The following is a 12,756-nucleotide window of genomic DNA, read 5'->3' as shown; positions in this document are numbered from 1 at the left end:
CATATTCTTGTTTTCTGCCACATACTGGTTCAACTCATAGAGTCATTTCTGCAATATGCACCCAGACCCATTTTCAAAAGATTTTGTTATATAGCTTATATTTTCCAATCAACATTTTTTCCATCAGCATTTCCAGCATATCTGATTTTGAAACCTCAGACAATTTAAGAACAGTTTGGTGAGATTATTGAGAACACTGACTAATGCCAAAATGCTGTTCCTCTATATTTCCTACATACACACACACACATATATATATATATATATATATATATACACATATATGTGATCCAGATGAATGTTCACCATTATCTGGCAGTTGAAAGCAAACTGAAAGACTTTATTTGCAAAATTTTGCTGAAAAACAGCAGTAACTCTGGACTGAACCCATTCATTATGCTATGGCAAATTGTGAAGTAATTAATTTACTGGAGTTTCTAGTTTCTCATCAAGAACGGAATTAAATTTCTGGGACAAGTTTTGTTTGTTTGTTTTTTACTTTCCACTTTTTTTTTGCTTTGTCCATGGAAACAAATGCAAACATTATGTAACATTTCACAGAGATGATTTAAATCTAACATATCTCTTAAAGTTATCAGGAGGAAGTCACAGTTTTTAACTCTACATTAATCAGTCTCAGCTCACTAAGGGCATCAGCATCTTCTCTCATTGTGCATTTAACATTACCATATTTTACCTGCATGTCTTGTTGAGTGATGAAGCCTTTCCCTTCCTGATCACAAATTTGAAAGAACTCATGTGCTCTTCCCAACACTGTTAATTCTGGGTCTTGTTCTCCAGTCCTGCTGCTCGCTTCATTTCCTGGGGGCACAGGACCAGTACAGTCTCCTTGTGCTCTGTCCATTGTCAGTGTCTCAGCACAGGAATATTCAGGGATATTGCTGTCCCATTTATTCACAAAATCTGATCTGAAACCTGTGCATGGAAGATAAAGAGCAAATCATACCCTCTTAATGATGCTTTCCACAATCTCTTAGCAACTGTCTCTCTCTTTAATAAGGCACTAAAGCATTGAAGAAAACATTTGAAAATGCCTACACTTGATGGCTGTACCAAAGAGACTGCAAATGGGCACTGAATGAGGAGGATGGAGTCTGAGGGGAGGAGAAAACAAAACTATCTCAGAAATGGAATCTCAGAGCAAAATCAGCCAGTTCAACAAGAAAGCTAGACAATAGATTAACATGAACATGAAAACATAAGAAATACAGGTAAATGAAAAAATAATTTAAAGTATTAAACTGGTATGCTTTTGACTCTGATCATCTTCACACCACATATCACAATTTATCTCCAGTGCTCTGGAATACAGTTCATATGATAGCTAAAGAATGGAAGGTTGCTGACAACTGATGGAAACTGATGGACAATGGTGTTTAAATCAATTAAGTAAAATTAAGAGGATGACCAATTATTCTGGATTTCTGAAACGTTTCCTTAGATTCATCCTTATTACTTACGGCTTTGACTTCACCTGTAAAGAAGAAATTGCTAGTGAACTTGGTGGGAAGACTTCATAAGTTAATCACATCCTAAAGAGCCTCTGTGAAAATTTGTGTTATACTCCCTGCATGAAAATACTTGTACATATTCATGTCTATAATTTTATCTTAAATGCATTCTATGAGGTCAGATGTAGATTGCCCTCTCCAAACTTGCATAACACACAGCCTCCATAAAAAAGGAGCAGACTTTACTAAAAGCCTATGTACTCAAAGGTGTTATTGCCTGATCATGAGTTGTCATGCCTCACTTACATGCCTCTTGCATGTTTACAAGACTCCTTGTATGATCTTAATTCGTTATTATTTGTGTAAACTAAGTACAGAAACAGTTTATTTAACTGAGGTACTGTGTATCTGTGACAGGCTAAAACATGCATACAGATACTGAGGCTCAGAAGACAGGCAGAGAAGGCAAGATAAAGAATTTGTGTCTGCATCTTGAATTAGTACTTCTGTTTTTACAAACAGATCTACCTGAAGTAGCCACAAATTTCTCTCATAATTTTTATCAGAGATAGTTATTCTGAGATGTATTTGACTATTGCAAAGGAATGTAGCCTGGTTCTGATCCAGCATGACTGGCACTATCTGGAACAACACTCAGAGAGGCCGATGAGATTTATTTGAATCTGAAATGTATGTTGATTTTGGATTCCAGGTCTTGACACAACATGGATGTGAAGGTAGAATCTGAAGACACAAGAACTTCAGCATGTCTATTCAGCTTCTTAAGGAGAAAAGGCTCTGATCACATCAACAGAGCAATTGAGCTACAGTTATTGTATTTAATATATGTATTTATTCAATTTATTTTATTTATTCTGTTCTATCTTTATTCTATGCTTATGGTCAAACTAAAGCACTTTACCTCCTAAAACATAACATCTCCTAAGAACTTCTTAGAGGTACAGTTTGCCACTCTTGCAGCTTGCAGTACCTTTCTATGACAAAGTGACTTCCTCAAGAAATATGGGCCAGCTTGTTGGACTTTCCATGTTGCATGGAAGTATAAAAGGACTTCAAACAGGCCATTAACTTCAAAACCAAACTAGGACTTCAATTAGTAAACCAGACACCCCCTTTGAAACCATGTGGCAAAAATCTACAAACATAGGTAAGTTTCCCTGTCTCTTCCTTGCTCTCTTTTGCAGCTTGGATCATCTTAGGACTATTGTTCAGACACTCCCTAAAGGTGAAATAATTCTGGCTTAATGATCAAAGACCTCATCTGTCAAAATCCTTCTAAAAGCAGAGTTATGAGCAACAGAAGGAAAAACATTCTAAGAGAAGGCAAGGGGTGGCTATACTTAATACTATCCTGCTTTAGGAAAAACTCCTTCTCAGAATAAGTCTTACTTGGATTGTAATGCAGGGCAGTCAGGGGTGCTTTGTAAACCTCAAGAGCCACTGACCACTTGAGTGGGCACTGGGTACTGCAGGTATCTGTGGGGTTCCCCTTGCATCATGCTCCAACCAGTACGGGCACTGACAGAGTGCTCATCCCAGTGGACAAGCAGCCCTGGAAAACAAACAAGGCCAGGAAATGTTGTCACAGGGAATACAGGTCAGACACAGCAAGCAGCATCTGTTACAGCTGTACTCTTACAAGCAAAATTCCTAGCTGTGAAAGACTGACCAACAGTAGCTGGGAAGATAAATGAAAGAAAAGATCACTTTCTAACTGCCCTGCTTCTCAGCCCCTTTCCTGATGTTTCCAATATTAGGCATCCTAGCAAATAGTATATGACTTAATTGACTCTTTGCTCTGACTTTATGCAGCCACCCACAAGGGATCAGATGGAAATGCCACTGCAAGCCACACTTAAGACTCCAGTGTTATAATAGGCTGGATGAGATTCTGCTTTCATGCTGCATTTACACACTTAATCTTCATTACTTTTATACAGCTCATTTTTAACTGACACCAGTGTATGAGGTAATAAAGTCAGGCCATCAGTTTCAACTTTGCAATGACACTGACTTAAAAACAAGGTTAAAAATACCAAAAATCAGTGAGACAAGTGAAGCTTAAAGATGGTCTTGACAAGACCTGACTCCAATCCAGCTGTATTGGATGCAATACATTTTTTTTTTTTCTTTTTCACTTCTCAGCAATTTCTCAAAAGACTACAAGTGCAGGAACAGGCCAAGCTAACAATGATACTATGTGCACTAATCCCTATGGTTTCTGCACAGACTCCCTTAAGAAAAAGAAAAAAAAATTTAATTGTGCAAATCATAGGTAGCTAATTGCATATGAAAGAACAGAAACATGAAAACAGATTAAAAATGGTGAAACAAAAAGGCACTATATACAGTCTGATAAATTGTTTACATTTAGCAAACAGTGTAGGTATGATTCAGAAAACATCACCATACTTTCCACATACTTCCATACCACAGAATTAAATTATGTGCATCACAGGAGCCTCACCTTCTTTCAGTTTGCCCCACCTTTGATATACATCATAAAATCTTGCTACACAGCAAAAGTGTCTTGAATACAGCAGGAAATTAAATTAGACCATATACTAAAATTCTTAATCCTTAAGGCAGCTTCCAAAACTGGTACAGTTCATCTTAATTCCTTGAGTGTCCTGACACTTTGCAGATGCTAATAATAACATGAAAGATTAAAGCTGCAATTTGTCACACACGACTGGATCAGCAACATAATTATTCCAAGGAATGTTCTGAATAACATACGTAACTCCATTCATTCATCTCCTTTAAAGATCAAATGTCTTACAAATTCAAAAAGACTTCTGTAAGTCCTCAGACATCCATTCTTCTAGCTACAAACACTTCACTGTGTGAATTAAGTTGTATCATGAGCTGATGCAAGCAGCCATAGCTTCAAATAATAAGAGGATGTGGGCTTGATGAGGCTTTTACAGATGATTAATCATGAGTTATTTTTGGACAGGTTTGCAAGAGGAAGGTCACTGTTAGTATTTCAGCTGACATTTTCATCATGATTTTCCAGTCAGGTGTACTGTAAATCACCAAACTCTGAAGGTACAGAGCACTGCTGGCCCACAGATTTCACAAGTCATGACTTGTGATAACTTCATTCTCCCTAATTGTGATAGCTAAAACTCACTGAGCTGTTTTACCTGCATTCAATTCTCTGAGTTTTAGGCTTCAGTAAAATAATTTTAGCATCTGTCTATAGGTACAAACTTTCTGCAGCACACTTCAAAAACATCAGCAAAAAAATGTAGAAAGCTTACTTAATACTGAAATCACCATGGATTTACACAAAATACTCTTATGAGACATTACATTTATGTTTTATAAATTCTGGAAAATAAAAATTAGATTGCATTTTTTTGCTTCCAGACATACATATTCCTACAACAAAATTATCGTTGTTAAAGTACCCTGCAACTGTTCTGTAGTGTGCCTGACAGGGACCTCTTTAGAACTAAGTTAATGTCAGTTAGGTATCATTTAGCATTATGATTAAAAGATACTAAAGCTGCTAAAATGTACTATCAGATTATTTTAAGTTGGCACAAACCTCCTGAAAAAAAAGAATTCTGTTCCCTATTACTGTGCCTTGCCCTTGGATAAGTGTTGATCCAGTTAGACAGGGAAGTCTGATGTAGAATCCTTTCAATTTAATCTGGAAAACGATAGTTTATTTAGCCTAATTAAGGTCAAGTGGCCCATCAAGGAAATACATCAAAGAAAAATCAAGAACCAAAAAAGTAGGATGTCCAGAGAATGAGAGAGCTATGGGACTGCAAAGATAAAAGGGAGCACAAGAACCATCCTCAAGTACATAGAAGTTCACTAGATACAGGACTGGAAAAAAACACTCCTCATGCACATAATGCACATAATACACAAGAAGTAACACTCGTGCTGTAACATGGTAGATGAACTAGACGTGAAAAACCAAGGATAAACAAAGGAGAGCCCTGAGTGCAAAGGCGGTGCATCTTGTCATGGACAAACAGACTGAATGCACATCTGTGAATAATGGCACAAGTGATGGTACCCTGAGAAAGATTCATAGATTAGTGGACTTCAGTGTTACTGTCAGCCATCTTTTGAGCATTTTATGACAGATCAAGGTAAAAAAACAGGTCTCACTTTTAAAACAACTAACAGAGATACAAAGTTGTACACATTTTTTTTTACCCTTTAAGCTCTCATGAAAGCACTGTAAAGGCTGACCTAACCACATGAACACCAGTACTGGACTACATAAAAAATGGGACTTTAAATCCTCCAGTTTTGACTTTTCAAGCAAAAACATGCAAGTGTCATGCTTTTGTTTTAGAAAGGCACCAAAATGTGTCATAAATGCCTCTTTTCTTTCACAAAGCCTAGTTCCCTGGATACGTAACTTCTCATGATGCACATGACCACTCCTCATCTTATGGAACCACATAGAATCCTTTTGGCTCGAAAAGACCTTGAAGATCATGAAGTCCAACTGTTAACCTAGTATACTTTCAAGTCCACCACTGAACCACGTTCCTAAGCACCCCATCTACAGTCTTCTAAATCATAGAATCATATACCTCTAGGGATGGTGAGTTGACCTGTTCTAGTGCATGACAACCTTTTTGGTAATGAAATTTTTCCTAACATGCAACCTAAATCTCCCCTGGAACAACTTGAGGCCATTTCCTCTTACTCCTATTCTTATTCCTTATTTTATTTCCTCTTATGGCTTGTTACCTGGGAGAAGAGACCAACATTCACATCACTACAAGCTCTTTTCAGGTAGTTGTAGAGAGGGATTTGGTCTCCTGTCAACCTTCTCTTCTCTCATCTAAGATACCCTAGTTCCCTGAAACACTCCTCCAAAGACGTGCTCTAGACCCTTCACCAATTTTGTTAGCCTTCCTTGGACATGCTCCAGCACCAAAATGTCCTTCTTGTAGTGTGAGGCCCAAAACTGAACATAGTATTTGAGGTGTGGCCTCATCAGTTGTGGTGGTTTGGCCTCAGCTGTCAACAAAAACACACCCCTCAGCTTGCTTACCACTCCATCCACTCTGGGATGGGGAGGAGAAAACCCAACCAAACCCTCCTGGGTCAAGACAGGGATAGGAAGGGTGCACTCACCAGTTGTGATCACAGGCAAAACAGACCCAGTTTGGGGAAAAAATAATTTTGATTAATCACTAATCAGATTAAAACAGGCCAAAGGGAAACAAACAAACAAACAAAAAAAGGAGATTAAATACTTTGTCTCAACCGCCACTTCTTAATGGGGCCAAATGACTTTGGTCCAGATTTCTCTTCCTCCTCCCACCCAGAGGCAGGGGGCGACAGGAAGGTGGGTTTACAGTCATTTCGTCACACATTTTCTGCTGCTGCTTCCTCCCCAGGGAGCATGGGAGGGAAGATTTTCAGCAGTTTCTCACAGGCACCACACCTAGTACCCCTCCCCAGCTACCCAAACCCTGCCACACCAACCCAACACACAGCCTTTCCTCTGTATGAGCATCACTGTTGCTACACTGCAGTCAGCTGGGACCTCCCCTGTTAGCCAAGACTGCTGACTGATGATGGAAAGTGGCTTGGTGAGCACCTCTGCCATCTCCCTCAGTACCCTTGGGTAGATCCCATCCAGCCTCATAGACTTTTTTGTGTCTAAGTGGTATCACAGTTCACCATTACCCCTGAAATTATGGGAGCTCCATTGCTGTCTTCCAGCTCAGGGGCCTGGGTACCCAGAGAACAACTGGTCTTATTACTCAAGACTGAGGCAAAGAAAGTATAAAGTACCACAACCTTTCCCACATCCTTTGTCTCCTTTGTCCTTAGGAGATAGATAATGGGGTAGGTGTGGGGAGTGTAAATGTAGAGAGATCTGCAGCTGGTTGCAGTTCCTATAAGGGACTGCAACAGGATAGTCTGAAAGAAATGTGTCATGAAAATCATACAGGGGAGAAGCAAAGGCAAACAGCATAGGAATACTGCATCCACTCACCTAAAAAAGGAAAAAAACTTTCAATTATGTATAAAGTCCTTTCCTGTGAATTAATGTGAGTGGGAGAACCAATTTCTGTTTAAATTAAGTCCTATTAGAAATTCTCCAGCCAGCCCTGACTGTAGCTTTTAAAGATTAAGTGAACCATTAGGATCGCCTTCTTCAATGTTCTACATAATGCAGACTCAGAGCTTCATTTATACCACAAGATTTTAAATTTTCATAAAATTCCTTTTAATTTATTTCAAGACAAGGGACGTGAGCAGAAATCAATGACAGAAAAGGCCTGGGAGATGCTGTGACTTATAAATACATTGTAATCATACAAATTAAATTCCTACCTCATTTTCAGAAGATGGCTGGCCAAGTTAAAAAAACAAACAAACAAACAAAAAACAATCAAAAAACCCAACAACAACAAAACCCCCATACCTAAAACTAAAGAAGGCAAAAGAACCCAGGTCATATATTAGAAGCACACTCTCCACAATATGACTGGGAAACAGAAGAAAACCAGAAAAGATTAATAAAGAATAATTCATTAACAATTCCAAAAAAAGGCTACCAAAGCCTGGAGAGAGACCAATCAGCACTTGTCCCTAGATGAATCCACATTCTAGAAAAAAAACATCTATATCATTTCTGTGCACAATGATGGAGGAACCCAACTCTTTGACTACTCACGAGGTCCTCGTTAACCCTTTTTATTTTTAACATCTCCATCCAAGCAACTGGTTTTCACTGGGTTTGTAAGGAAATGTGCCTGTCCCAAAGGCTAGCAGCTTCCTAAACAGATAAAAGTTACCTTCCTAGTTTCTTGCTGGCCTTTATGGAAGTAGTAAACAGAACTCTCCATGTGTTAAAATTCAGATGTCTAAAGGTAACAGAGGTAAGCAAAGGATGTAGGCAGATCAATTTATTCCCCATCCTGCTCCTTCCAATATAGAAACACTAATGAAGAACAACTAATATGCAGGCAATAATAAACTCCCACTTTCTTTCCAACATTACTTCCTCTGAAATCTATTGCTTAAATATTAGCAGTACTTAGGGATTCACACTGAAGAAGTGGGGTGAAGTTAAAGGACCTGATTGGTGCTGCTAGGCTCCTTGAAAAGTAAAGCTACTCTTACTAGTTAGGATTTTAGTGGAAATGCATCTTTTCCTCATCATTGCTTTGAATGCTTCCTTTGTAATGTTATGTAAGAAATGAAAAGCTAAGAACTGTTTAGAAATACAAACTTCTTACAAAAAGACACTGTGTTTAGGGGTAACAATCACAGAATCACAGAATCATAGGATGGTTTTGGTTGGAAGGGACCTTAAAGGTTATCCAGTTCCAACCCACCCTGCATGGGCAGGGACACCTCCCACTAGACCAGGCTGCTCAAACACCATCCAACCTGGCCTCAAACCCTTCCAGGGCTGGGGTATCCACAAACCCCCTGGGCAAACTGTTCCAGTCTCTCACCAATCCCACCGTGAAGAATTTCTGCCTAATGTCTGACCTAAATCTACCCTGTTCCAGTTTAAAACTGTTACCCCTTATTGTATCACCACATGCCCTAGTAAAAAGTCTCTCCCCAGCTTTCCTGTATATCCACTTCAAGCACTGGAAGGTTCCTATAAGATCGCCTAGGAGCCTCCTCTTCTCCAGGCTGAACAGCCCCAGCTCTCCCAGTCTGTTCTCATAGGAGAGGAGCTCCAGCCCTCTGATCATCTCTGTGGCCCTTCTGTGGACTCACTCCAAGACTTCCATGTCCTTCCTTGTGTTGGGGCTCCAGAACTAGGCACAGTACTCCAGGTGGGGTCTCACCTGCATTTCCATCATTATGGAAATGATTAAAATGGAATGAAATCAGATTATTGAGATGAAATTAGATTATTCAAATGAAATAAAAAACATTTCCTTCATCATCAAAATCATTGCTGCAGGATAATCACAGGATCATCAGAGCTGTGAAAGCACCATGCCCTTAGTCTCTGTATGCATCAAGGACCCACAATTTCCTACTCTCCATCTACTGGTTCTTCTTGCTTCATTCAAGGACATCATCTCCAAGAGGACCTGTTCTCCCTCCCTCTAGTTCCTTGCCTACCTGTTGGTTGCAAGAACCTTGAATCTTCAAGAAACTGTTGACCTACCTAACACCTGAGCAGGATGGTGGTTTAACTGCGCACGTGTATCTAAGTGTGTGTGGGGGGGTTTTTTAAATTCCATCTCTTTCTCTCTAGCTTATCAATACATTTTTACTGCATGCAAATACAATTTGACCGGTTCTCTATTCTGGGCAACAAATCTGAGTAATATTTGTGGGTTAGCATTAGTTTTTATGAATGTTTGCATGTAAACAGTGACATTAGCAGTTATAGAACTTGCATCAGAACTATTACAGAATTTTGTAGAACTGTTCGGCCATTATTCTGACTTCTTTCCAAAACACAAAATGTTAGTTCAGAGAAATAAAATCTGTTGTTAAGAAGGAGTATCTCACAACATATGTAACACATTCCAAGCATGATAAAGCCAAAACCAAGCTGACTCCAACTGGCTGCATAATTTATTGTTTTGCATTGTTCCCAGCACTGAAATTAAATGCAACAATATTAATATAGTTATTATTATATAGTTACTACATTAACTATATTAATAACAGTATTATGTCAGTAAATTGTTTAACCCACAATGTGATGTTCTGGCAGGGGTGTGTTATCAATTCATATGAGCTGTTGACAAAGCATTTGCTTTGGAAACAGACCTCCTCCTCTTAAGTAAATGCCTGGGAAAAGTTTAAGTAAAACAGTACATGTTCTTTTTAATTGTCTTATCTTTCAGGGTTTCCTAATGATTCATTGCTAAATGGAGCTGCTTTCAGCTGATGAAATGTGAGTGACAATAACATCCTTGAAGTGCACCATTTTCACAAAGAAATCTTGATTTATTCTGCCTCCTCCAGAAGTCCCTGCTAAAAATATAACTTCTGGGGAAAAAAAAATTAGAAAACCTTTTATCTGCTTGAAAACCAATGAAAATTTGGTCTGAACTCTAAAATATATCTTCTATTTCTTGTTTTCTAGTTTCTCAAGAAATGTTACATCTTTAACCTAAATTAAAATATTTAGTTAAGTAGTATCTTCAAATAAATATTAGTTTTCAATGGAAAAAAAACTAATGGAAAATTTCAGTCTACTCTTCACTGAGCTTAGTGGACCCAAGGTAATGAAGATTGCACTACATAACCCAAAAGGCATGTTCCAAGTGTCTCCTTAATTATTTGGCTCTTGCTTTGCAGTTGGGTGTGCAAGAATTCCCATGTTCAAAATTTTCAGAATTTCTAAAACTAAAACTTGCTCTTGGAAACCACTTTCATGTAAGTCAGAGGGAAGTTTGTATGTGACAAAAGCATGTGAATAAGGCATGAGAATAGTAATTTGCTAGTCCACTGTTTTTCCATTGCAAGAAGTAGTGGGTAGAATGCAGTAGAAAACAACCTTCACGCTATCTCTCTGCATGGTTTATTTCCGAGGTCTGGGAAACACACATCAACATACCCACTTATCTATATTTGATTAGTAGGCTTGGTGTACTTCAGCCTGTTTAGTTCTACATGTAACTCCAGCATCAAACAATTAAAAAGGTTTCATTATAGATTCTTAACTGGATTTTATTTCATTGCTGCTTTCAAGTGAAAATACAAATTCTACATTCTCTGTGAGTCAACTATTCAACTACTCCCTGCCTTCATTTATGCTGCTCTCTAATGAGTGGAAGCCTTTCAGAAAGAGAGTTCCAAGTCTTAGAGCTTCAGTCAATTTCTTGATACAGGCACCCTGGTGCTTCTGTGTGGATAAGTCATGGACTGTGGAATCTATTCCAGTTTGACTTAAACTGATTAAACCTTCATTTTAAACAAAAGATTTAAGACCCTGAAGATGTATTACTCCCTCCTCATATGTAGAACTGTACATTCATATATAATTACACTGCAATTAGCAAATGATGGAGAGGGAATATGGGCAGACCACTGTATTCTTTACCCTTCCATATGGCCACCACTTACTCATCTAGAAAATCATGACAGTATGTCATTTGTCAGTGAACAGAAACAGGAGGAGGAAAAGAGAAATTTGCTAGAAGCAGAACATGCATCCTGTGGGCTGAAGAAACCACAAGAAAAGCTTTCAGAGTAATGCTCTTTATTGCATTAATTTCTGCTGCTTTCTTTAGAGTTCTCTTCCATCACAAAACAGGAGGAAAGGAGAAGGAGGTGTTGCAGAAAGAATCTTACAAACCTACTTCATTTCAGTAGCAGTAAACTTAAGTCTGCAGGACCTGGCAGACCAGAAGACTGTAAAATATTATTGCCCTAAATCTCATTTGCTACTTATTCCATTTAGAGAAATACATGTTCTTTACACTTGAAACATTACCTTTTGGTTCCTTTTCTTGATATCAATAAAGATGAGAATGTAGTGAAGGGAAAACCAATGTTTAATTTTCACTTTTCTGGATGTAACGATTACCTTTTGAGTTGTACAGTACTGAAGACCCTAATGGTAAATTTGAGGACCAGATATCTGAGACCTTAGGGAATCCCACAGACAACAATAGAATAATTCAGAATAATTAATATATGCCATCTGAAAAGATAAGTGAAACTCACCTGGAAACTGTTGTACAAAACCACAAAGTTGCAACTAAGAAAACAAAACTACATTACTTTAGCTGAAGTATCCCAGAGGGATTCTACCTTTCTTCCAGTTGTAGCACTACCCAAGTTTAATTACATGCAGTCATAATCTGTTCTAGTGGTACAAATTAAGAAATTTAATACCCTGGCAGCAGTAAGTTTCCTTTACACCTGTCATTTACAGTCATCATAAGCATTCATTATCAAGAAAGACAGAAAACTAAATGAGATACCACAGCAATGTAAGACTGACACCAAACTATGGTATTATGCTCCCCTATATATTGTGTAGGGGGACCCAAGAAACATTTTTACAACCATCAGTTGTAGCAGGACTGCCTTCAACTTCATTAAGTCCTTGGTGGGCCTGTTTCCACCCTGGGGTCTGGCAGGAGCCACTATTATCTTTTGTATGCACAGGGCACAGGGTACACTGAAACCAACGGGGCAGCTCTTGAAGTAACCAGGACATAAAGAGATTTCTCTCTGACACTGTCATTGACTTGGCACGAAGCTACAAATACAAAGAATAAGAGTCAACAGCACTTTGGGACACCACCTTTATCAAATATTCACTGCCTAG

General features: G+C 38.5%; 1 protein-coding gene across 1 annotated transcript in view; it reads right to left on the bottom strand.

Moving 5' to 3' along the window:
* CRACR2A (calcium release activated channel regulator 2A) overlaps nt 1-12,756 on the bottom strand; it is a 57,655-nt gene extending 44,899 nt beyond the window's left edge. Inside the window, exons 1-3 of the mRNA XM_008503230.2 lie at nt 12,733-12,756; nt 2,883-3,045; nt 698-936 (exon numbers count right to left, since the gene is read on the bottom strand). Of these exons, the coding sequence (XP_008501452.1) occupies nt 698-865 (168 nt within the window). The 5' untranslated portion in view covers nt 866-936; nt 2,883-3,045; nt 12,733-12,756. The remainder of the gene's footprint in view (nt 1-697; nt 937-2,882; nt 3,046-12,732) is intronic.

Source organism: Calypte anna, chromosome 1 (assembly GCF_003957555.1).
Source record: "Calypte anna isolate BGI_N300 chromosome 1, bCalAnn1_v1.p, whole genome shotgun sequence".
NCBI lineage: Eukaryota > Metazoa > Chordata > Aves > Apodiformes > Trochilidae > Calypte > Calypte anna.
Note: the sequence above shows the minus strand (reverse complement) of the source record. Positions and strands in the feature narration are given on the sequence as shown.